Raw genomic sequence first — 26,742 nt, forward strand, 5'->3', positions numbered from 1 at the left:
TTTATTGAATAGAGGTTTTGTTTTTCTTTGAAAACCTTATCAAAATGTTGTTAGTGAGAAGATTTACCCTTAAATAGCAAATAAATGTAAGATAGGAATTTAATTAATTCTTAAGTTTTATTGGAATTCTGTAGAGTGTGGTAGTTGAGGATAAATACAGGGAGACATTTTACTGTAGAACTGCCTCAAGTTGTTGTGGTTGTCAGACACTTGCATGTTTACACTTAAGGTCATTTCCTTGAAGACTTCTCCTTTCCAACCGAAGGCTGAAAAAACAGTGCAAATAGCAGCCTTATTATAGAAGGGTATAGTGTCCGAAATAGTATAAATTATTAAATCTTTTCAAAGAAAACATCCAAGTTTGTCCATGTAGTGAGAACCGACATCCTGTTGTTAAGGGGCACAACATTGTTCTCACAAATACTAATAGTAGAAACACTGACTGAGATCCAAATTTGTGTCCCACTATCAAGGCAATTATCTATGATTTGATATATAATATGAATATATATTATGTATATAGTGAAAAGTCTTTGAGATGACCAGTCAAAATTACTCAGAAAAATGATCTCTTTTGGGGCTGGTCCTCTCAAAGGTAAAAGTATATACAATAGTGCTTAATGTGTTTAATGCAGTCAGCAAACATGTACAGTTCACAAATAAACACGCAAAATGATAAAACAGCCCAAAATCATGTATTCAATGACACCGTTTGCACATATCATATTGTACTTTTTTTAAACAAAAATAAATCCATTTATTCCTTGCATCTGAGAAGTATTGTCCTTCCCTGTAACTAGTCATGTAACTTACTATCCAAACATTGTACTGCAGTCTTCTACCTTTGGCTTCCCAGTTAACTCTACCAGAAACCTGTAGCACATGATGGGAGTTTTAATTTCATAACAGCTGGAGAGCCACAGGTTGAAGAACACATAGTGCTGTTCAGTATCCCTCAGTGGCTTCACTGTCCTTGTCAGTCCCCAACTTGGCTGAACTCTGCTTCTCAGTCCCCAGCATGGCACCACAGTCCTTCTTATTCCCCAGTATGGCTTCCCTCTTCTCAATCCCCTGGCTCCCCTCTACTTCTCAGTCCTCAGCATGGCTCCCCTTTAATTTTTAGCCACCGGAATAGCTCCCCTTTACTTAGTCCCCAGCATGGCTTTCCTCTCCTCAGTACCTAGCATAGGCTACCCTCTCATTCTCATTCTACCCAGCGTCACTAACTTGTTTTCCTCCAAATGATGGCTCCTTCCTCCGCAGGTAGTGGCAGACTGTGCTGTAGCTTATTACAAGTGCTGATATCTGTTCACATGCAACATGATGACAACTGCATATAGAGCTTGGGTGTTCCCCTTCCCTTTGCTCTCTTCCATCCTCCTGTAAGAGAGACGGAGGCTTCTGTGCTATATTCAACCAGTAAAAGCATCAACACTGTGAAGAAATCAAAAGAAAACCTACAATAGCACCCCAAAAACAGAAGCATAACATGCCCAAATAGTAATATGAATATGACTTTAATAGTAGAATGTCAAAAATACAATTCATAGCAAATACAATTAAAAACGAGAGAGCAAGATGTGAGACACAGAAAACAGGCGTTCTTTTGAGGTGTCCATATCTCTTCCGGTTTTGATTCCTATTTCTTTGTATTCATTTAGCTCTCAGTATTTTTTCGCATATTACTTATGTCCAGCTTTTGGGCTTCAGGCTGCACTTGTATATCCTTGACTAGGTATTTCTATCTGGATATATCCATTTCATTTTGTGGGGTTACCTCCCCACATGTTATACGCAGCTAGACATACTTGGTCATGCATTAGTGCTCTGTTCCTGTCACGGGGGGGGGGGGGGTTTGTGGACCCACTGGGCCGTACCGCCTTGGCGGTATGGCAGCTGGCTAACAGGACGCAGGTCAGAGTCTATAGTTCGTATAGGGTATCTGTGGCAGCTCGGTCAGTAGCAAGGCAGGCTAGGCAGGAACTTGGCAGCAGGTGGACGTCAGGTGTGGAAAAGCAGGTCAGGCGTATAATACAGCACAGCACGGCTACAGCAAGCACGGCACAAGATTAGGATACAGAAACAGGAACAGGAAACAGGAAACACTGGGAGCAGGAAAAACTAGGGGGCCATTTGCAAGACAGACTAGGGATACAACAACAAAGCTCAGGCATAGAACTAGGGGTCTGGACGCCTCTTATAGTCCAGAGTACTCACGGGTCAAAGTTCAGGAACGAGGTCCGGTGCGCGCGCTGCCCCTTTAAGAGCGGGCACGCGCGTGCGCGCGCACCCTACGGGATCCGGCATTGGTGAGTAGACGCGGGCGCTGGCTTCTCCTGAGGAGGAGGCTGGGGCCAGCGCTTGCCGACTAGTGGCTGCGGCTGTCAGGGGAAGAACGGAGCTGACAGCCCGCAGCCACGGACATGACAGTTCCATTTATGATACATTATCTATTTGATTATGGTTAGGTTATAATTGGTATTATCCATTGTTTATTTTGGCTCAGGCACTCATTCACTTTATACTGGATATTGTATAGGTACCTGTTTTCTGTGTCTCACATCTTGCTCTCTCGTTTTTAATTGTATTTGCTATTTATTGTATTTTTGACAATCTACTATTAAAGTCATATTCATATTACTATTTGGGCATGTTATCCTTCTGTTTGTGGGATACTATTGTAGCTTTTCAGGTATGTAGATGAAGGGCCCTTTATGGTCTGTTTAGAGGAATCTTTTAGGTTGTGTAAGAAATCAAAAGAAGCCATTCAGAGCCTGTGAGCTACATCCTGTCATCTGGGTTCATCCTATCTTCTACTGACCTTGCTGTATTTAATTTCATAGGACACAGTAGGGCAGAGAAGGGTCAAGTCAGTGAAAAATGTGGTGCTCTCAAAGGTGGCCACAGCAAAACCTGTTCATAAAGGACAGTCACCGGTCAGAATAAAAGGTGTTCTAATTAAGGAGGGCCACTGTACATGGACTATAATGTAATTGCAAATTAGTCACAAAAAAATCTGGTCATTTTGGGGAAGCATTCTCAAAGAGTTGTCCTTCTGAAGGTTTCACTGTATTACACATTAATGTCAGAAGTTTGTGGCTATAATTTATTGCCTCAAAGAGTACTCAAGAATTAAATGAAAACTCCACTCTTGAATAACATGTTGCAATATTCCATAGTTTGACTCTACTTAAGTAACTTTGTAAATCAGAATGAATTCAGCTTAATTCCTGTTACACTAAAACACCTGTAACGTATGTGTATGTAAAAATGCTGCACTATTATTGATAAGCCCTATAGATTGATAATTTGTCTATTACAGTCCTACTCAAAGGTTGGATAGGTTCAGAGTATGTTCACACGCAAAATCAAAAACAGCTGAAAATGACGATGCTGTTTTCTAGGAAAAACAGCCTCTGACTTTCAGCAGTTTTTGTAGCCGAAAACGTTTTTTGAGGCGTTTTTTGGAGCTGTTTTTCCATTGACACAATGAAAAACGGCTCAAGAGGTGACATGCTCCTTCTTTTTACGGGGCCTCTATTTCCGCGTCTTTTTTTTAATACAGCGGTGTAAAAAAATGCCTGTTTGAACTAAACGCCGTTTTTCCCATTGAATTCAATGAGCAGATGTATGTAGGCATTTAGCTAGCGTTTTTCAAGCTGTATTTCGAGTCATTTACTCCCCGAAATAGGCCTGAAAACTCTGCTTGTATACATACCCCCAGTGTGATAACTGGTCTGTTTTACCCTTATCTCTAAAGAGAGCATTCTGGGATCAAAGACCTGCAGTATCCCTATTCCTATATCACAACGACTGACTGCACTTGATGGGTTAAGAACAATCAGTCGGTGTGAGATACGTAGGAATAAGGAGAACAGACCAGTTATTACACTTAACCTATCCAACCTTTAAGTAATATATAAGCTGGCTATATATATTACAATAAACTTGCAATACTTACAATAAAAAGTCTTTATGTGTATAAGAAACAACACTACCTGTTGTGCTGCAAAAGTCCTGATTATCTAAATGTTAGTTCCTGTTGACAAAGATATAAGTGGTTACATTTTAAGATTTCCATAAAAAATGTGCATGTGTTAAATTATTGCATTGAGCAATTATCTAGTATGTAGAATTCAATAGTCTGGCATGACAATTAATAAAATGTGGACAACACTGTCTATATAACACATCGTCATTTTGCTTATATGGCCTGGCCAATGACTAATATTCTGTATAACTTAAATGGACACTAACTTTTCAAACAACTTCTACTGATCTAATAGTATGCCTGATAAAAAAAACAACTTTTATCCCTGCTAATTTTCTGTTACTGCCACTAGGTGTTTCCTATCCTGTAATCTGCTGTCCACCCCCTGTAGTCAAGCTTTGGCCATCCCTGGTTACAGACGGGCTACAGAAAGTGGGGGTGTATCACTTCACTGCCTGCCTACAACTTTCTGTGGAGAGGGAAGGGGGAGCAGGATGAGGGAGCAGAGAGAGAGAGAGAGAGAGAGAAAGAGAGAGAGAGAGAGAGACTAACAGGGGCATAACTAGGAAAGAATAGGCCCCATAGCAAACTTTTGACTGGGCCCCTCTTTCCCTAGGTGCCACACGCAGCCCTTATAGATAGTGCCCCCTGTAGATTGTGCCATATAGCCCCCTGTGGACAGTGCTATACAGTCCCCCTATAGATTGTGCCATGCAGTCCCCCTGTGGACAGTGCTATACAGCCCCCCTGTAGACAGTGTCACGGCCCACTTGTAGATAGTGCCCCCACCTCCCCCTTGTAGATAGTTCCATACAGCCCCCCATGTAGATAGCGCCATAAAGCTCCCCCTGTATATAGTGTCACAAAGCCCCCTCCCTTGTATATGGTGCCACAAAGCCCCCTCCCTTATATATAGTGTCACCCAGCCCCCAATAGTAGATAGTTCCATAGAGCCCCTTGTAGATAGCGCCACGGACAGAACCTTGTAGATTGCACCACACACAGACCCCTGTATATAGCACCACACACAGACCCCTGTAGACAGTGCCACACACAGACCCCTGTAGATAGTGCCACACACAGACCCCTATAGATGGTGCCACACAGCCCTCCCCTTTGTAAATAGTGCCATACAGTCCCCTAGTAGATAGTGCCACACAGCCCCCCCCTTAGTAGTGCCACACAGCCCCCCTTGTATATAGTTCCACACAGCTTCCCCCTTGTGTATAGTGCCACACAGCACCCCTTGTGTATAGTGCCACACAGCGCTTCCTTGTATATAGTGTCACACAGCCCCCTTTTATGTAGTCCCACACAGCCCCCTCTTGTATATAGTGCCACACAGCCCTCCCCTTGTATATAGTGCCACAGCCCCCTCCCTTGTATATAGTGCCACACAGACCCCTGTAGATAGCACGACACACAGCCCCCTGTAGATTGTGCTACACACAGACCCCTGTAGATTGCTCCACACATAGCCCATGTAGATAGCGCCAAACAGCCCACGTAAATAGTTTTATACAGCCCCCTTAGTAGATAGTGCCACACAGTCCCCCTTAGAAGTGCCACACAGCCCCCCTTGTATATATTGCTACACAGCTCCCCCTTGTATATAGTGCCACACAGCCCCCCTTGTATATAGTGCCACACAGCCCCCTTTGTATATAGTGCCATACAGCCCCCCCTTAGTAGATAGCGCCATAGAGATCCCCTGTATATAGTGCCACACAGCCCCCTCCCTTGTATATGGTGCCACAAAGCCCCCTCCCTTATATATAGTGTCACACAGCTCCCAATAGTAGATAGTGCCATAGAGCCCCTTGTAGATTGCACCACACACAGACCCCTGTATATAGTGCCACACACAGACCCCTGTAGACAGTGCCACACACAGACCCCTGTAGATAATGCCACACAGCCCTCCCCTTTGTAAATAGTGCCATACAGCCCCCTAGTAGATAATGCCACACAGCCCCCCCCTTAGTAGTGCCACACAGCCCCCCTTGTATATAGTTCCACACAGCTTCCCCCTTGTGTATAGTGCCACACAGCACCCCTTGTGTATAGTTCCACACAGCCCCTCCTTGTATATAGTGCCACACAGCCCCCTTGTATGTAATGCCACACAGCCCCCTCTTGTATATAGTGCCACACAGCCCCCTTTGTATATAGTGCCACATACATAGCCCCCCTTAGTAGATAGTGCCACAGAGCCCCTTGTAGATAGCGCCACAGACAGACCCCTATAGATAGCACCACACACAGACCCCTGTAGATAGCTCCACACACCGACCTCTGTAGATAGCACCACACAGCCCTCTCCCTTGTAAATAGTGTCATACAGCCCCCCTTAGTAGTGCCACGCAACCCCCCCCTTAGTAGTTCCATACAGCCCCCCTTGTATATAGTGCCACACAGCTCCCCCCTTGTATATTGTGCCACACAGCTCCCCCTTGTGTATAGTGCCACACAACCCCCTTGTATGTGCCACAGAGTCCCCTTGTATGTAGTGCCACACAGCCCTCTCTTGTATATAGTGCCACACAGCCTTCCCCTTGTATATAGTGCCACAGCCCCCTCCCTTGTATATAGTGCCACACAGACCTCTGTAGATAGCGCCACACACAGCGCCCTGTAGATTGCACCACACACAGTCCCCTGTAGATTTTGCCACACACAGTCCATGTAGCTAGCGCCACACAGCCCCCTTGTAAATAGTGCCATACTGCCCCCCTAGTAGATAGTATATAGTGCCACACAGTCTCCCCTTGTATATAGTGCCACACAGCCCCTTTCCCTTGTATATAGTGTCACACAGCCCTCCCTTGTATATAGTGGCACACAGCCCCCCTTGCATAAAGTGGCACAAAGCCCCCTTTTATATAGTGCCACCAGGCCCCCCTCCCATGTATAGTGTCACACAGCCCCCCTACAAGAGATTGCGGCTGTCGCTAGCACCAGGGCCCCCTCCGGTCCTAGCGATGCCACCGTGCATGAGGGGACTTGTGCTGTCCGGCCCCTAAATGTTAGGAGCTGAGCGGCGCAGGCCCCGTAGTGGTGTCAGTACCGCTGTAGAAATCATGACGGCTGCTAGCGGTGCCACTGGGCATGGGAGGGGCTAGGCTTGTCGGGGGCACGGGCCCCCTCATGACAGACAGAGATAGGAGAGCAGTATTCTGCTCTGCTATGTGGTCATTTACACAGTATTTTTTGGGTGCTGATTTTGACGTGGAAACCGCGTTGGAATCAGCGCCAAGAAATGCCCAAAATCGCCCCGATTTATTTCAATGGGAGGCAGAAATTTTCGTTGCGAATTTTGGCTGCACGCAGAAAATAATGCGGCATACTCTTTCTTTGAGCGGTTTCTGCCTCTGACTCTGGCTCAAATGGAGGCAGAAACAACCTACGTCACTCGTTTGGAGCGGGTTTTTTTTGCGGCGGTTTTTGCATTACATTCAACGGCTAAAAAACCACAGCAAAACACGTGAAAATGCATATAATCGCCAACAATTGTGTTATTCCTCATGTACACACATGACAAGTTATTCTGAAAAGTCACCTGAAAAGTTAGGTAGACTTGAAGCTATCCAATGTTTTAGTAGAATTGTAATAGTCAAATTATCAATCCTATAGAACTGACCAATAATAGTGCAGCAATTTTATGTATACATATATTATAGGTGTTATAAATAATACATTTTAATAAACTGCAAATAAATTAGTTAGAGTCTTTGTGAGCTCTCGAAGACAAACACAATTATTATCAGTGATAGCTGAAATCCTGTTACCACAGAAAGGAGCCCAGATGACAGTTATACCTTTACAACTATGATGTTAGGTCACATGTCTGACAGTGAAAGCAATACAAAAGCAGCATACTCTGAACAACTATCAAAAGCAGAGACATATATGAATGGAGAATACAACATGAAATAACTTGAAAATGATGCAAGAACAATAAAGCAAAGTATTTACAAAGTTACTTAACTTTTAAATAACATTTTAACTCTAAAATTGTGCTAAAATGTGGAATTTTAAAGAGGTCATGTCCATGTAGAGGAATTAAAATTAATTGATATCTTTATTAAATATAAATAGTTCATTTTTTTTAAACAAAGTTCATCAGGTGATTCTGCACAAAACTTATATCAGGTACATTGACAGGTAATAACATTTTACATTGAAAGTAGTAATTCATGTATGTACAACCATTAAATATAACTCATGTATATACAACGATTAATTTCTATAGTATCAATTCATCAAAAAGTAACCAAAATGGCAGGGAATGTCTAGTGAGCCTACTGATAATAATCACCCACTCCTTACATTTATGTGTCTATGATCAGTAGGCCCACTAGACACGTCCTGCCATTTTGTTTACTTATTGATGAATTGATACCTTATGAATTAATGGCTATACGTACATGAATTTAAAGTGACCCTCCAGTTTTACCTAAAAATGTAACCCTTGCTGGGGTATGCAGCATTAACTTACCTGGTGCCCTCCATTTCACTTGTTGTGATCTGCCGCCTCACATGCCCCCTCTTCTGTCATCCAAGATAGCCGCAGCGCTCCTCAGACTACTCAATGCACACTGTGCTTCAGTAGTCTGAGACACTCCACAGTTCTATCCAATTGGCTAGCGCTGCTCACGTGAGCAGCCATGAGCACCGCTTACCAACGATGTCCAGGGCCATCTAGGATGACAGAAGAGGGGGACCAGGAATCAGCGGATTGGTGTCACAAGAAGCAAAAATGGAGGGCAACAGGTAAGGTAACTCTGCATTCCAAGCTAGAAATTAAATTTTTAGGTAAAACCAGAGGGTGGCTTTAATAGTTGGACATGCATGAATTATTGTTTTCAATGTGGAATATTATTACCAGTCCGGGTATTTGATGTCAGTGTTGTGCACAATCACCTGATAATCTTTGTAAAAATTGTTTAAAGTATTTATATTTAACAAAGTTATAAATTAATTTTAATTTGTCTAAGAAAGTGCAAATGTATTCCTTTATTTTTAAAATTGTTACCTCCTACTGTACTGTGTTAAAGGGTAACTAAACTTTCAGAAAACATCTGACAAGTCATAGTGACAAGTCAGAACTTTTGATTGGCGGGGGTCTGAGCACTGAGACCCCCACCGATCGCTAAAATGAAGCAGCAGAAGCGCTCGGGTGAGCGGTGATCCGCTTGGTTCCTAATTGGCTTTTTCCAGAAAGCTGAGCTAAAGGGACCCAATAGAAAGTCTATGAGCCCGTACACCAACTGCTCGGCTTTCCGTGAAAAGCCGATCAGAAACTAAGTGACTCATTGCTCACCCGAGCGCTTCTGCCGCTTCGTTCTAGCAATCGGTGGGGGTATCAGTGCTCGGAACCCCCACCCATCAAAACTTACTGACATGTCACTAAGACATGTCAGAAGTTTTCAGAAAGTTTAGTTACCCTTTAAGATTATTTTGTTTAGATAATTTTTTGTGTTTTTTATTTTTTTATGTTAGTAAATAGCTTTATTCCTCATGAAATAACAATTCTGGAGCATATTTTCTTTGAACTCTGAATTGTGCCATTCTTCTGTTATTCCTCCTAGAAATGTATGAATAAATTAACAACTGGGTGTTGCCATTCCCCTTGTCAATGGGGTGTGTCCCTACACATCCTGACACTGTCCAATCAGTGCTAATTGTGCCAACTGTGTAGGCACACACCCCAGTTTTCAATTGCAGGAGGAATGACAGAACAATGCAGCAGTATGGAATTCTGAAGAAAGATGCTCCAGAATTGTTATTTCATGGGAAACATAAGCAATTACTAAACCAGACATTTCAAAAGAACCGACAGCTTCTTTATTAGGTGAAACCAAATCTTTGTTTTAACAAAGTAATTGCTTATCAACAAAATGTATGCTTTGTTTAAACAGTATATAGAAAGAAATGATTGTCTGTAAATACTCCACTGTTTGCATAGATAAATATATCTTTTTTAGTGAATGCAATGTAAATACACTCATTTAAAAAGGATTTTCACCCAAAACCTAAAATTGTCCATATATGATTAAATCACACGTTAGAATAATAGCCAAACTTTGGTAACTATGTTTGTTTCTACTTAATGAGATATATATACATTGTATGTTAAGTGCAGCTATATCAGTTGTCACTTTTAAATGACACTATATGGCCAAAAGTATGTAGACAGCCCTTCTTAAAGTGTAACTAAACTCTTAAAGTTTTGACATTCCAGAAGTTTTGATCGGTGGGGGTCTGAGCACTCAGGTGAGTGCTGTGCCACTTTGTTTCTGATCATCTTTCCTTGGAAAGCGAGTGGTGTATGGGCTTAATTGAAAGTCTATGAGTCCGTACACTGCTTGGCGTTCTGAGGAAAGCCGATCAGAAACAAAGCAGCACAGCGATTATTTTTAGCAATCGGTGGGAGTCCGAGCACTGAGACCCCCACCGATCGCTAAATTGAATCGCTATTGACATGTAAAAAGTTTTTTAAACGTTTAGTTACCCTTTGATATTGAGTTCAGGCATTTCAGCCACATCCAAATGAAGAACTCAGTGACTTTAAATGTAGCACATATGGTTGTGTTCAGATGGCACTGGTTTCTTTGGGTGCTCGAGGTAGGGTCCCAACCCGGGTATAGGTTAAGAATTTGTACTCGGCACACCTTGCTTGTGTTACAAAAATATATTTTTATTTTTATTATGGATGCCAGAGGCTGTATGTGCGACGTCGACGTTTCGGTCAGACAGACCTTCGTCGGGCACTGAGCCGTGCTGGGGACTGGATCGGTACAAAATGATGCGTGTATAGCGCTGCTGTGGTCAGTACTGACGAAGGTCTGTCTGACCGAAACGTCGACGTCGCACATACAGCCTCTGGCATCCATAATAAAAATAAAAATATATTTTTTTAAATGTAGCACAGTCATAGGATGCCACCTTTGTCACGTGTCAGTTTGTAAAAGTTTTTATTAGGTCTTTTTGGTCAACTCTAAGTGCTATTATTGTGAAGTGCAAGCATCTAGGAGTTACAAAAGCTCAGCCACGCAAACTCACAGAGCTGGTCCATGGATTACTGAAACGTGTAGTACGTAAAATTGCTTATCCTCTGTTGCATCACTCACTACAGTGCTGCTGCCTCTGGAAATTACATCAACACAAGAACTGTGCATCGGGAGCTTTATGAAATGGGTTTCCATGCTCCAGCATATGCACAAAAGTCTAATATCATAGCATTAGCTGGAATGGTGTATTGCACGCCGTCACTGGACTCTGGAGCAATGGAATCGTGTTCTCTGGAGTGATGGATCAGGTTTCACTATCTGGCGGTCTGATGGATGAATCTGGGTTTAGTGGATGCCAGGAGAATCTTATGTTTCCAAATTTGTGGCAACAATTTAGGGAAAGCTATTTTCTGGTTTGACAAGTTTTGTGTGGAGGTAATTCAGTGGCCCGCACAGAGCCCTATCCTTAACCCCATCAATCACCTTTGGGATGAATTGGAACGCCGATTGTGATCTAGATCTTCTCATTCAACATCAATGCCTGACCTTACAAATGCTCTTGGCTGATTTGACACAAATTCCCCCAGACACATTTCAAAATCTTGTGGAAAGGCTTCCCGGAAGTGTGGAGCCTGATATAGTTGCAAAAGGGGGTCCAACTCCATATTAATGCACATGCTTTTGTAATGGGATGTCTCACAAGATCATATGAGTGTGATGGTCAGGTGTCACCATAATTTTTGCTAAATATTGTAGCTGCTAAGAAACTAAAGGTCAGCTCTCATTTTGTCTGAACGTTCTACCAATATCAAAGCGATGGTTTTACCATTAGCTACTGAAAAGACAATTCAAAAGTGACAACCTATATGGCCGCACTTCCGGTTGTCAGAAAAATTCCAATATCTCTGTAATTAAATAAGTAATGACCAAATTTTGGCTTCTGCTCTAACTAGCGATTTACTAATCTATGGCCCAATTGTTTGATTTGGGTGGAAGTTCCCCTTTAATTTATTACTAAACATAAATATAAATGAAAGGGTCATTATTCTATTCTGCCATTTCATAATCAGATTCTTGACTATATTTAATACTTATAAATATTACCAATACAGAAAATACATCAACTCATATCTTTCGGCATTCATTGACATTTACAGGCAAAATGTACATGTATACAATTAAATAATGCTGATAACCTGGTGCCTTCAGGCTACTTGTGATAGTAAGAGAAGATACACACTTTAAAGTCATTGTCCAAAGTTGCAGAGCTTGAATTTTGGCACGGATATTCTGTGACTGCTTTATTTGGTCATCTGGATGAATAAGTGATAAAAAGTTCACTGTACGTCATTTATTTGATGAAATCTATTTTTTGGTTAAAAGAAAATAGAAAGGTCGTCTGGTTGCAGGAAGTAGAGAAGAACCTATAAATATTTCACTCAGAGGGTATCAGCCCAGTCCACTTGCTATGCAAATATATTGCAAGACTTAAAGCTTGACTCCTTCTCATGTTTCATTATCATGTTTCACTGACATAAGTCCGGATCTGTATTTGAGTTATGGTCATCCATTCAGATTATATAGAACCTCCAGTTCCTTGATTCCATCTAGTTCTTTCAGTCACTTGCAACCATTTTTTTTTTTTAGTCATATCTCAATGTATGAAATTCAATGAGGTAGAAATTGGTGATCTCCTGTCTTCATGGGATGAAGCTTTATAATTTGAAGTGTGTACATTCATTCTAGTGGACACAAACCTTTTTTTGGTTTCATCCTTGATACCTGTCAAACACAGCCACAATCCTTAGCTGATACCTCTTTGATGGTATGGTAATGATTTTTGGCGTCCAAGAAAGAAATATCATCATCGTATCCTAGAGGCCTGCAGCAAGGTTTGGCTCTTACTTTCTCTTTTTTTATCTTCTTTTTGCCTCTGATGCTCTGTAGAGAGAGGTCGTAGTTGCGTACAGCAGCTTCGCATGTACCACTGCAATAGCGGAACAGAACTGTTTCGTCGGATATGTAGCCCAGACCAAGCTCGCTGACTCTCACTTCTAGCTCTTTTATAGTACAAGGCTGTTTGCGCGCACGGGCTCTCTTCATTCTTGCTACATTTTTTGGGTCGTCCCCAGAATGTATAGATTGGCTGTACCTCTCTACAAGAGTAGAAACAAGTTCTCGTATCTCGCCTTGAGTATAACTCTCGAAAAGAGCAGTGTCTGAAAACAAAAGACAAATATCTGTCAATGGTAGAAAAAAGCTTTATTAAATAAAGAAATTAAAATGCAATAAGTTACAATAGTCTGAACCATTTTGTAATTTGTTTTATCATCAGCATATTTTCACATATGGAATTGTCCTACCATTTAATTTAATTTATAGATATTTTTCGGCAAAAATATATCAATTGAGAAAATTATGGTTCTTTCGTTTGACGTAATACCTGACATTGTCAGCTGTATGCCCCATTTTATGAAATATGAAATTAAATAGATTGTAAACTTCAAGTTGCTGCTAAAATAGGAAATTGAAGCAGAGAGTTCATATTATATCAAGTACTCATAGCATTTAGCAGTAAATTAGATTTGTTATACCTAGAAGTCCAAGTTGCCTTGCACAACTCTTTTTGAGTCCTATTAACTAGTATCTGGATGCTAAGGCCTCATGGACACGTCAGTATTCTGGTCAGTATTTTGCTTCAGTATTTGGAAGCCGAAACCAGTAGTGGAACATAAACAGAGAAAACCTATAAGGGCATGACCACACGTGGCGGATTTCCTCCGCAACTGTCCGCATCAATGCCGCACAGAATCTGCGTTGCAGATTCTGCTGCGGATCTGCACAAAATGTGCAGTACATTGATGCGGACTAGCTGCTGCGGACTGCGGGAAAAGTGCTTCCCTTCTCTCTATCAGTGCAGGATAGAGAGAAGGGACAGCACTTTCCCTAGTGAAAGTAAACGATTTTCATACTTACCGGCCGTTGTCTTGGTGACGCGTCCCTCTTTCGGCATCCAGCCCGACCTCCCTGGATGACGCGCCAGTCCATGTGACCGCTGCAGCCTGTGCTTGGCCTGTGATTGGCTGCAGCCGTCACTTACACTGAAACGTCATCCTGGGAGGCCGGACTGGAGACAGACGCAGGGAGTTCTCGGTAAGTATGAACTTATATGTTTTTTTACAGATACATGTATATTGAGATCGGTAGTCACTGTCCCGGGTGCAGAAACAGTTACTGCCGATCGCTTAACTCTTTCAGCACCCTGGACAGTGACTATTTACAGACGTCTCCTAGCAACGCTCCCGTCATTACGGGAGCCCCATTGACTTCCTCAGTCTGGCTGTAGACCTAGAAATACATAGGTCCAGCCAGAATGAAGAAATGTCATGGTAGTAAAACCAATACGCTCCGCAGCACACATAAGATCTGCGGACTTCATTGCGGAATTTTGACTCTCCATTGAAGTCAATGGAGAAATTCCGCCATGAGTCCGCCACTGCTCCGCAACAGACAGAGCATGCTGCGGACACCAAATTCCGCTCCGCAGCCTATGCTCCGCAGCGGAATTTTACGCCTCGTCTAAACGAACACTGCTAAATTAAAGTGTAAGTCAATGGACAAACGGCACCGCTGCGGATTAACGCTGCGGAGTGTCCGCAGCGGAATTTAAGTGAAATTCCGCCACGTGTGAACCCGCCCTAATGGAAAGATTTGCACCTCTTCCGTGTTTTGGACCCATTCCTAGTTTTGGCTTCCAAATACTGAAGCAAAATACTGACCAGAATACTGACGTGTGCATAATCAATAAAGTATAGCTATGGATAAGTAATGACCGTTTAATCTCTTTAGATGGGAAATTACTCACTAGGTTAGCAACTGGTTGATATGTCCTATTTATAGAGATACAATATGTATATGCTTATGTTAATTTTTTTCTTCTGACCTCTTACTTTAAGGGCAGACTTTATGCAGTGGCACGTTTGGCATATTATATAGTATGTGGTGGCATATTTACAATTTACTCACAACTGTTGTGTTGGCATCTGATATATTGTGTTTAGAATAATTGATACAATTGCTTTCTAAATATGTTTGTTTGGTTTATTGGCACATTGCTGTGTGCACATATTTATATTACAGGATATATTGGCATGCAATGTGTGTGTTTTTAAGTAGTCATCATACACGGCTTTTTTTTGCTTCATTTACTGTTTTATATTTAGCTCTGTTGTATTTTTTTATGGCAATCTTTCCTTGATGCTCTGAAAGTATCAGTGTAATTTTACTTTACTGTACAGTGCTTTACTATAGCACTGTGTGTATATATATATATATATATATATATATATATATATCAAAAGTAGATTTTTGGGCTACGTGTGTGTGTGTATTATATGTTATAGCATAACTGCACAAAGTAGCAAACTTTTGCACTTAGACATCTAAAAATAATCCTAATGCTGTTTACACTTAAGGTCCAGTTCACACAGTTTTTTTTTTGTGCTGATTTTGACGCGGAAACCGTGTCGGAATCCTTGGCAAAAAGGCCTAGTTCACACAGTGGAATTTGCAGGCAAAAAAAAATCAACCTCAAAATTCCTTCAGAAATTTTGAGGCAGATTTTGACCTGCCTGCACCTTTGTGCCTGCACTTCGCCCACGGCCATCAAGGGCTGCGGGCAAAAAACGCTGCGAAAAAATGCTTTCTCCGCTTCCCATTGATTTCAATGAAAGGTCAGAGGCGGAGAACATGCCACTTTTTTTTTCTGCGAGCGGCTAAAAGCTGGCGCAGAAAAAAAAACGCCTCAGTCTCCCATTGAAATCAATGGGAGGCAGTTTCGGACGTTTTTTGGCACTGATTCTGATGCGGTTTCCCAGTCAAAATCAGCACCATAAAACTGTGAATTGGCCCTAAAGAATTTCTCTTTAATACTGGAGACTGGATTCATATTGTAAGTTTGGAATGATCATAACCATGACCTTTGAAAATTGCTTAAGTTAGACAGAATACTAGTCACTGGCCAGGTCATATAAGTAAAATGACGATATGTCGTGTAGGCAGTGTTGTCCACATTTTATTAATTGTCGTGCCATAAGATTGATTTTTACATATTAAATAATTGCTGAAAACAATAATTGAATTCATGCATATTGTTTACAGAAATCTTAAAATGTAACCATTTAGGGCCTATTCACATCAGCGTTGGGTTCCGTTTGGGGTTTCCGTTCATCTATTCCGTCAGAGAAACAGAAAACCGGAAAACCGAACAGAAAGTATAGCTTCCGTTTGCATTACCATTGATAATAAATTCTGTAAAGTTTCAGTTTTTTTAATGGAAACAATAACGTAGTACACAAAATCACTTCTTAGCTAGTTTATTGTAATATATATATAGGCAGCTTTATTGTCTGTTTATTTATTGTAGCTATCCTTTTGTGTGAGAAAACAGACGGATGACAACAGAGATTCTAACAGTTGAACAAAAGATCTCTACAAAGGTCTTGATATTTCAACTGCATGCTTAATATTCCTAAATGTATGTTCATCACAGAGTTTTTTTTCCTATTATGTGAGACACATATCTTATCAGCTGCAAACGCAAATAAAATGTTAAGGTATATAAATAGAGAGATAAAAACCCATGATTAAAATGTAATGTTACCCCTATAAATCCCTAGTAAGGCCACATCATAAATATTGAAATATAGGATTTCGTTTTGGGCTCCACACTGTAAAAAGGATAAAGGAGAGCTTTAGAGAGTTCAAAAGCAGGCTGCTAGATTATTAAATGGGATGAAAGGTCTCTCTCAGGCCGAAATAAATTTTCTGTGAGTTGCAAGTGCCCCCATTACCCTGTCTAACTTTCTGATGTCTTCTATGACTGTATCCAAGTTGGATACAGTCCTAGAAGACATCATAGAGTTAAACAGGGCAATCGGGGCAGTTGCAATTCCACCCTAAAAAAAAAAAAAATCCCATACCCACCCTCCCCTGTTCTTCCATAGTGATGCATCCCTGCCGACTTTTTGAGATGACATAATTTTGTCCCATATGACCGCTGTGTTTGACAGCAGCGGTCACATGGAAAACAACAACATCATCTCATCTGTTGGCCCCCTGAGATAATGTCTTATTGTCCCATGTGACTGCTGCAGTCAATCACAGACTGCAGCGGTGACATGGGACAAAACAATGCCATTTCAGGAGGCCGGCAGGAACGCGTCACTATGGGAAACCAGGGGAGGTGGTGAGTACAGTATTTTCTTTTTTTAATCTTCTCTTTTTCCCTCTTTTTATTGCTCTAATCTATATAGTGTCAGCTGGCACTCGCTGGCGGCCGCCATTTTGCCAATTTGTGCATCGCGAATCTCAAAAGTCTTGAATTTTGGCGAATCCGAAACTTATGGGAAATTCTAACCAAATTTAATCAGTGCCAAATAGGTTCACCCATCTCTAGTCTCTACAAAGAACTAGCACATGATTTTTTCTTTTAGAGGAATTTACAGAGGGCCAGGGGAACTTCATTGCGTTTCAAACATCAATATAGGAAAGGGTCCTTTACAGTAAGGGTATGTTCACAAGCAGAGTCAAAAACGTCTCAAAATACGGAGCTGTTTTCAAGGGAAAACAGCACCTGATTTTCAGAAGTTTTTTGAGCAACTCGCGTATTTTGCGCGTTTTTCGCAGCGTTTTCACATCGTTTTTTACGTCCGTTTTTGGAGCTGTTTTCAATAGAGTCTATGAGAAAACGGCTCCAAAAACGTCCCAAGAAGTGTCCTGCACTTCTTTTGACGAGCCGTCATTTTACATGCCGTATTTTGACAGCGACGCGTAAAATGACAGCTTGTCTGCACAGAACATCGTAAGACCCATTGCAAGCAATGGGCAGATGTTTTCCGATGTATTGGAGACGTCTTTTCAGGCGTGTTTCGAGGCGTAAAACGCCTCCATTACATCTGAAAAGAGGTCGTGTGAACATACCATTAGAGTATTTAAATTCTTTAGGTTGATTGTATTTGATGCCAGAGGCTTAGTGCGTGCGACGTTTCGGTCAGGAGATCTTCATCAGGCACTTAGTTCCACTGGTTCCTGAAATATCCAGGGGTTCGGCGCTATTATCTGTATGGCGGCTAACCGCTTGTTTTGGCGCCAATTAAAAACTACATTTTGTGTGCCGAATACTTCTTCAAATACGATTGGGTTGGGACCCTATTCGTGCACCTGCCTTGGTCCAGTGCATTCTGAACCACTACATACCCTTAGAGTAGTCAACCCATGGAATGCCCTAACCCAAGAGGTAGTAATGGCAGATACAATGACAGCATTTAAAAAAGGCTAGATGTTTATTTACTGACAAATGGCATTGAGGATTATAATAAATCCTGCATGACGTGTTATTAATTGAGAAAGGTTGAACTTGATGGACCTGCGTCTTTTTTTAACCTATGTTAGTGTGTAAAAAAATAAAATAATACCCATATAACATGTGTTCCAATGATATTACACTGGAATTTGCTAAATTTGAAAACACATCCTCAGCAGTGGCGTAACTACCGCTGTAGTAGCCGTAGCGGCTGCTGCGGGGCCCGCAGCATAAGACCCTCCCATGGCCGGAGGCTCCGCTAGCATCTGCTATGGCTGCTACAGCGCGACGCCACTGAAGGGGTTGTTCCTACAAAAGACATGCATCCCCTATCCACAGGATAGGGGATACATGTGTGATCACTGGGACACCCAGCGATAAGGAGAACTAATTGTGCACCAGTCGCGCTTCTGCGCATACGTTACCAGCGCTCCTTCCATTTTTATTGAACTTCGCAGACCCTGGAAGTCCGAGGTTTGTCATGAAGAACTTCGGGGGACTTTCGGTTCCCCGTTCTCCTTATCGCTGCCAGCGATCCTACATGTATCCCCTATCCTGTGGATAGGGGATACATCTCTTTTGTAGGACAAACTGTAGGTCGTTTTTTTGGGGGGGGAGGGGGTTTATGGCATTATCTACAGGGGGGCTGTATGGCGTTATCTACAGGGGGGCTGTATGGCGTTATCTACAGGGGGTTTTGGGCTGTATGGCTTTCTCTACAGTGGGGGGCTATATGGCGTTTTTCTACAGGGGGTTGTATGGTGTTATCTACAGGGGGTTTTGGGGCTGTATGGCGTTATCTACAGGGGGGGCTGTATGGCGTTATCTACAGGGGGGGCTGTATGGCGTTATCCACAGGGGGGCTGTATGGCGTTATCTACAGGGGGCTATATGGCGTTATCTACAGGGTGGCTGTGTGGCGTTATCTACAGGGGAGGGCTGTATGGCGTTATCTACAGGGGGGCTGTATGGCGTTATCTACAGGGGGGCTGTATGGCGTTATCTACAGGGGGGTTTGGGGCTGTATGGCATTATCTACAGGGGGCTGTTTGACGTTATCTAAGGGGTGGCTGTATGGCATTAACTACAGGGGGCTGTATGGCATTATCTACAAGGGGGGTTTGGGGCTGTATGGCGTTATCTGCAGGGGGACGGCTGTATGGCATTATCTATGGGGGGGGGGCTGTATGGCGTTATCTACAGAAGGGGGGGCTGTATGGCGTTATCTACAGGGGGCTGTATGGCGTTATCTACAGGGGGCTGTATGGTGTTATCTACAAGGAAGGTTGTATGGCATTATCTACAGGGGGGCTGTATGGCATTATCTACAGGGGAGCTGTATGCCGTTATCTACAGGAGGGCTGTATGGCGTTATCTACAGAGGGAGGGCTGTATGGCGTTATCTACAGGGGGCTGTGTATGGCGCTATCTACAGGGGGCTGTATGGTGCTATCTATTGGGGGGAGTTGTGTGGCGGAATCTATAGTGAGGCACTATCTACAAGGGGGGTTGTGTGATACCCAGGCGAGGTTTGCTATGGGGCCCAGTCTTTCCTAGTTACGCCCCTGATCCTCAGGAAAGGAAAGACTGACATTCCAGCTTGTAGAAAGATGTTTTGGTGTCATTATCAAATATATATTGTTATTTCACCACAATATAGCACTGATATTCATTTATCATTTGAAATTTTAGCTCTATTTTAATATTCAAGAAAAGCTGAACGCCTCCAAACTTCTGCCCATTGATTTCACCTCGTTTCGTTCCGACAGGGCGTTTTTTTTTATGCGGGCGTTTGAAAAAATAGCTTGTAAAAAAACGCCCCATAAAAAGAAGTGCATGTCACTTCTTGAGCAGTGTTTCATTGTGTCAATAGAAAAACAGCTCTAAAAACGGCCGCAAAAAACGCATCAAAAAACGTTTGAGGCTTAAAAAACGGCTGAAAATCAGATGCTATTTTCCCTTGGAAACAGCTCCTGATTTTACAGCCTTTTTTAATTTGCCGTGTGAACATACCCTAAGGCCACGTTCAGACGTGGCAGATTTTTTTTTGCTGCAAATGTTGGTACAGATTTTGGCAATTACACAATGAATCTGCACCAACATTTGCATATTTGACAGGTAATTCAGACGTTGCAGATATCACAGCGGACTAGCCACAGATTTCAGCCTTTGCGGATTCGCAAAGGCTGAAATCCGCAGTGAAATTCCGCTTTTTCTCCGCAATGTAATGACCATGCTGCGGAGGGAAAATTCTGCACCGCAGCCTAATTTCCACACAGTTATTTTCCGCAATGTCTGAACTCAGTTAACTAAAAATGTATAGAAACAAATGTAAAAAATGGCTGCTGCAGAATTCCACTGCGGACTGTCACCAGCCATTCCGCCATGTCTGAACGTGGCCTTAGAGTGCATTGTTCTGATGATTTGTTCATTTAAGGTGTGCTCTTGGCTGCTGATCAATTCCCCTTTAATACTACACAGATGAAACATTCACAGTTAGGCCTCATTTACACGAGCGTGTGCGTTTTGCGCGCGCAAAAAACGCTGCGTTTTGCGCGCGCAAAAGGCACTTGGCAGCTCCGTGTGTCATCCGTGTATGATGCGCGGCTGCGTGATTTTCACGCAGCCGCCATCATAGAGATGAGGCTAGTCGACGCCCGTCACTGTCCAAGGTGCTGAAAGAGCTAACTGATCGGCAGTAACTCTTTCAGCACCCTCGACAGTGAATGCCGAACACAATATACACCAACCTGTGAATAAAAAAAAAATTTCATACTTACCAAGAACTTCCTGCTTCCCCCAGTCCGGGCTCCCGGCCGTTGCCTTGGTGACGCGTCCCTCTCTTGTCATCCGGCCCCACCTCCCAGGATGACGCCGCAGTCCATGAGACCGCTGCAGCCTGTGATTGGCTGCAGCCTGTGCTTGGCCTGTGATTGGCTGCAGCTGTCACTTGGACTAAACTGTCATCCCGGGAGGTCGGACCGGAGTTATCGGTAAGTCAGAACGTCTTTTTTTTTTTACAGGTTCATGGATTTTCGGAGCGGAAGTCACTGTCCATGGTGCTGAGCCAGTTTAACGCTTTCAGCACCGTGGACAGTGACTGTCTCCTGACGTCGCGTACCCGAACATTTTTTACCGGTTTCGGTCAAAACGAGTTTGGCCGAACCCGGTGAAGTTCGGTGCGCTCATCTCGAATTTGACACTCCGTTTGGATGTTTGTAAACAGAAAAGCACGTGGTGCTTTTCTGTTTACATTCAGGAGTTTGACAGCTCTTGCGTGATTTTCGCGCATGCAACGCAGGACCGTCCGTGTGGCATGCGTTGTTTTCACGCACCCATTGAAGTCAATGGGTGCGTGTTGCGTGAAAAACGCAAGAATATAGAACATGTCGTGAGTTTTACGCAACGCACTCACGCAGCGCAAAATTCACGCATCGTCTAAACAGCCCCATAGACTATTATAGGTGCGTACGACACGCGTGAAAAGCACGCGCGTCGCACGCGCGTATAATACGCTCGTGTAAATGAGGCCTAACACTGTAATTCATTTGTACTTACTTTTCAGGTTCTACGATGTCCTCTTTCTTTTTGGTTTATTCTATCACTCAGTATTCTCCTTCTGTAACTGTTAATATTGATTTCTGTAATCAAGTTCTCAATAGCTTTGTACTGCTCTGCCTGTCCCCTCATATATCCCTACCCATAGGTGTTTCATACAGACTCTTTCTATTAACCACATTATTACACCCTATAACTTTGTATTGTAACTTCTTGTGCTCAGCGTAATGTATCCTTGTAACTCATGTTATTGCTCTCTTTATCACCCCCTTCATCTCCTAGTGTCAACTTTACACCTCAATATTGAAATCCTACAAATACTTTATTCCAGTGTCATAAAATACTGAATTTATTATCCAGGAAATATGCAGATCCACTGCATAAAAATTATTAGCTTTCATTTATTATTCCCAGGTGTAAAATGAAATTGCACTGTAAAGTTACATCTGGGAGTAAAAGAGAAAGAACTGTGTGAAGTGGTTAACCCTACTCTTGCCATTTTGTGCTGAAGGATTTTTCAAATAAATAAGAGGAAACATTTTAGAAGTAAAACTCTATGCGCACTGATAACTAAGAAGGAGTTAAGGGTTCGCATGTCTATGAAAATGGTATGAGATCTTGATCAAAGGAATACTGTTTCCTGCAATGCAGGAGAACATTCCCAAGTACTTTAAATTAAAACCACCAGATAGGGTCTGGGTAACAGATACATGTAGATCAAGAGGTTGGCTCTAGGGAGGTACATTGTAATTCTATGTGCTTTACAACCTCAATCAGGCATTCACTTCCATCAAAACAATTTCTTACACCTTCCACAAATTAGTCTAACACCTTCAACAACTTTTAAGACCACCCATCTCAAAATCATATTTATTAATTAGATACTCTTTTATTAATTAGATACTCTCTAATCCAATAATCTACTAACCTACCTACATCATCATATCCAAGAACCATAAACCCCTTTTAAAACCCATTAACAGTTTCCACCTGGATAAAATTACTCTGCGCTATTGATTCCGTCGAAAAAACTGAAACCTTACGGAATGGACACAAACGGAAACCATTTGCAAAGGAAGCATTACCACTGAAATCAATGGTAATGCAAACGAAAGCTATTGTTTCCGTTTAGTTTGCGTGCATGGGTTCCCCTGACGGAAAAGTCTAACGGAAGCCATCAACGGAACCCCGACGCAGATGTGAACTCACCCTTACTGTATCAATAATGCACTCAATTCAGAAGGCGGTGTGCAGAGAACTGCATCACTGATTTCTAGCACGTCCAGGAGTGTTGGAAGCCCCAAAGCATAAGTCCCCTCTGTCAAACAAAAGAATTATCTATATACATATACAGTTATTAAATCATACCACTATACCAGATTAAATATTACCTGCATACTGTTACTGAATAATACCTCCACACCATAACTATATACTGTTACTGAATAAAAACCACTATACAAAGACCAATATTACCAACATGTAGTGACCATATAGTGGTAAAGGCTAGTTATACACAGGAGCTCTGCAGACTATATAAGTGATTACAGCACATTTAGATATAGTGACTCACAGATGAAGTTTTCTCTGATTAGAGTCATTCACTTTCCCTTTTTTTTCCATCCGGCCCAGACGACGGTGACAACTTATTTCAGCCACGACTCGTCTCTGCAGAATTTAACACACAGACATATTGGTTTCTCGCTTTTTAAGCACCCACCACAACTATACCCCAACCTCTAAACAAACTCGTAATCTACAGTGCCCAAGATGGTAATAAGGATCCCTCAATGCTCGACACAATAAAAGTGCCCCATCAGTAACCGTGCCCCCCTTGTGCCACCACAGCCGTAATGCCCCCCTTTGTGCCCCTTGTAGATAGCGCCACAGTCCTCCCCCCTTATATATAGTGCCACAAAACCTCCCCTTAGTAGATAGTGGCACACAGCCCCCTCCCTTCTATATAGTGCCACTCCCTTGTATATAAAGTGCCACACTGCCCCCCTTGTATATATAGTGCCACACAGCCCCACTCCCTTGTATAAAGTGCCACACAGCCCCCAACTTGTATATAGTGCCACACAGCGCCCCCCTTGTATATAGTGCCACACAGTGCCCCCCTTGTATATAGTGCTACACAGCCCCCCTTGTATATAGTGCTACACAGTGCTCGCCCTTGTATATAGTGCCACACAGCGCCCCTTTGTATATATTGTTATACAGCCCCCCTTTATCTAGTGCCACACAGCCCCCATCCTATTGTATATAGTGCTACACAGCGCTCCCCCCTTGTATATAGTGCTACACAGGGCCCCCTCATGTATATAGTGCTACAAAGCACTCCCCCTCTTGTATATAATGCCACACAACTTCTCCTTGTATATAGTGCTACACAGCGCTCCCCCGTTGTATATAGAGCTACACAGTGCTCCCCCCATTGTATATAGTACTACCCAGCCGCCCCCTTGTATATAGTGCTACACAGCGCCCACCTTGTATATAGTGCTACACAGCCCCCCTTGTATACAGTGCTACACAGCCTCCCCTTGAATATATTGCTACACAGTGCCCCCCATTGTATATAGTGCTACACAGCACTGCCCCCCTTATATATAGTGCTACACAGCGCCGCCACCTTGTATATAGTGCTACACAGCGCCGCCCCCCATGTATATAGTGCTACACAGCGTCACCCCCCTTGTATATAGTGCTACACAGCTCTGCCCCCCTTGTATATAGTGCTAAACAGCGCTCCCCCCGTTGAATATAGTACTACACAGTCGCCCCCTTGTATATAGTGCTACACAGCGCCCCCTTGTAAATAGTGCTACACAGCCCCCCTTATATACAGTGCTACACAGCCCCCCTTATATACAGTGCTACACAGCCTCCTCTTGCATATAGTGCTACACAGCGCCCCCCTTGTATATAGTGCTGCACAGCACCCACCGTTGTATATATTGCTACACAGCGCCGCCCCCCTTGTATATAGTGCTACACAGCGCCTCCCCATGTATATAGAGCTACACAGTGCCACCTCCCTTGTATATAGTGCTACACAGCGTCGCCCCCCTTGTATATAGTGCTACACAGCGCCGCCCCTCATGTATATAGTGCTACACAGCGTCACCCCCCCCTTGTATATAGTGCTACACAGCTTTGCCCCCCTTGTATATAGTGCTACACAGCGCTCCCCCCATTGAATATAGTACTACACAGCCGCCCCCTTGTATATAGTGCTACACAGCGCCCCCTTGTAAATAGTGCTACACAGCCCCCCCTTGTATACAGTGCTACACAGCCTCCCCTTGTATATAGTGCTACACAGCGCCCCCCTTGTATATAGTGCTACACAGCGCCCCTCATTGTATATAGTGCTACATAGCCGCCCCCTTGTATATAGTACTACACAGCGCCCACCTTGTATATAGTGTTACACAGCCTCCCTTGTATACAGTGCTACACAGCCTCCCCTTGTATTTATTGCTTCGCAGTGCCTTCCCTTGTATATAGTGCTACAGAGCACCGCCACCCCTTGTATATAATGCTACACAGGGCCCCCTCTTGTATATAGTGCTACAAAGCACTCCCCAACTTGTATATAATGCCGCACAGCCCCCCCTTGTATATAGTGCTCCACAGCGCTCCCCCTTGTATATAGTGCTACACAGTGCTTCCCCCGTTGTATATAGTACTACCCAGCCGCCCCCTTGTATATAGTGCTACACAGCGCCAACCTTGTATATAGTGCTACACAGCCCCCCTTGTATATAGTGCTAAACAGCCTCCCCTTGAATATATTGCTACTCAGTGCCCCCCATTGTATATAGTGCTACACAGCACCGCCCCCCTTGTATATAGTGCTACGCAGTGCCGCCCCCTTGTATATAGTACTACACAGTGCCGCCCCCATGTATATAGCGCTACACAGCTCTGCCCCCCCTTGTATATAGTGCTACACAGCGCTCCCCCCGTTGAATATAAAACTACACAGCCGCCCCCTTGTATATAGTGCTACACAGCTCCCTCTTGTAAATAGTTCTACACAGCCCCCCTTGTATACATTGCTACACAGTCTCCCCTTGCATATAGTGCTACACAGTGCCCCATTGTATATAGTGCTACACAGCGCCCCCCCCCCCGTTGTATATAGTGCTATACAGTGCCGCCCCCTGTCTATAGTGCTACATAGCGCCACCCCCCTTGTATATAGTGCTACACAGCGCCGCCCCCCTTGTATATAGTGCTACAAAGCACCGCCCCCTTGTATATAGTGCTACACAGCGCTACCCCCCTTGTATATAGTGCTACACAGCGCCGCCCCCATGTATATAGTGCTACACAGCGTCACACCCCCTTGTATATAGTGCTACAAAGCTCTGCCCCTCCTTGTATATAGTGCTACACAGGGCTCCCCCATTGAATATAGTACTATAAAGCCACCCCCTTGTATACAGTGCTATACAGCCTCCCCTTGTATATAGTGCTACACAGCGCCACCTTGTATATAGTGCTACACAGCGCCCCCCCATTGTATATAGTGCTACATAGCCGCCCCCTTGTATATAGTGCTACACAGCTTCCCCTTGTATTTATTGCTACGCAGTGACCCCCGCTGTATATAGTGCTACACAGCACTGCACCCCTTTTATATAGTGCTACACAGCGCTGCCCCCCAATGTATATAGTGCTACACAGCATCACCCCCCTTGTATACAGTGCTACACAGCTCTGACCCCCCCTTGTATATAGTGCAACACAGCACTCTCCCCATTGAATATAGTACTACACAGCCGCCCCCTTGTATATAGTGCTAC

General features: G+C 43.3%; 1 protein-coding gene across 1 annotated transcript in view; it reads right to left on the reverse strand.

Annotated features, from left to right (window-relative positions):
* Positions 1–11,697: 11,697 nt before the first annotated feature.
* The window catches only part of LOC142740775 (neurturin-like), a 37,306-nt gene continuing 22,261 nt past the window's right edge, over positions 11,698–26,742 (reverse strand). The window contains exon 2 of the mRNA XM_075850202.1: positions 11,698–13,223. Coding sequence (XP_075706317.1) covers positions 12,790–13,223 — 434 coding nt within the window. The 3' untranslated portion in view covers positions 11,698–12,789. The remainder of the gene's footprint in view (positions 13,224–26,742) is intronic.

The sequence above is a fragment of the Rhinoderma darwinii genome, chromosome 1, assembly GCF_050947455.1.
Source record: "Rhinoderma darwinii isolate aRhiDar2 chromosome 1, aRhiDar2.hap1, whole genome shotgun sequence".
Classification (NCBI taxonomy): domain Eukaryota; kingdom Metazoa; phylum Chordata; class Amphibia; order Anura; family Rhinodermatidae; genus Rhinoderma; species Rhinoderma darwinii.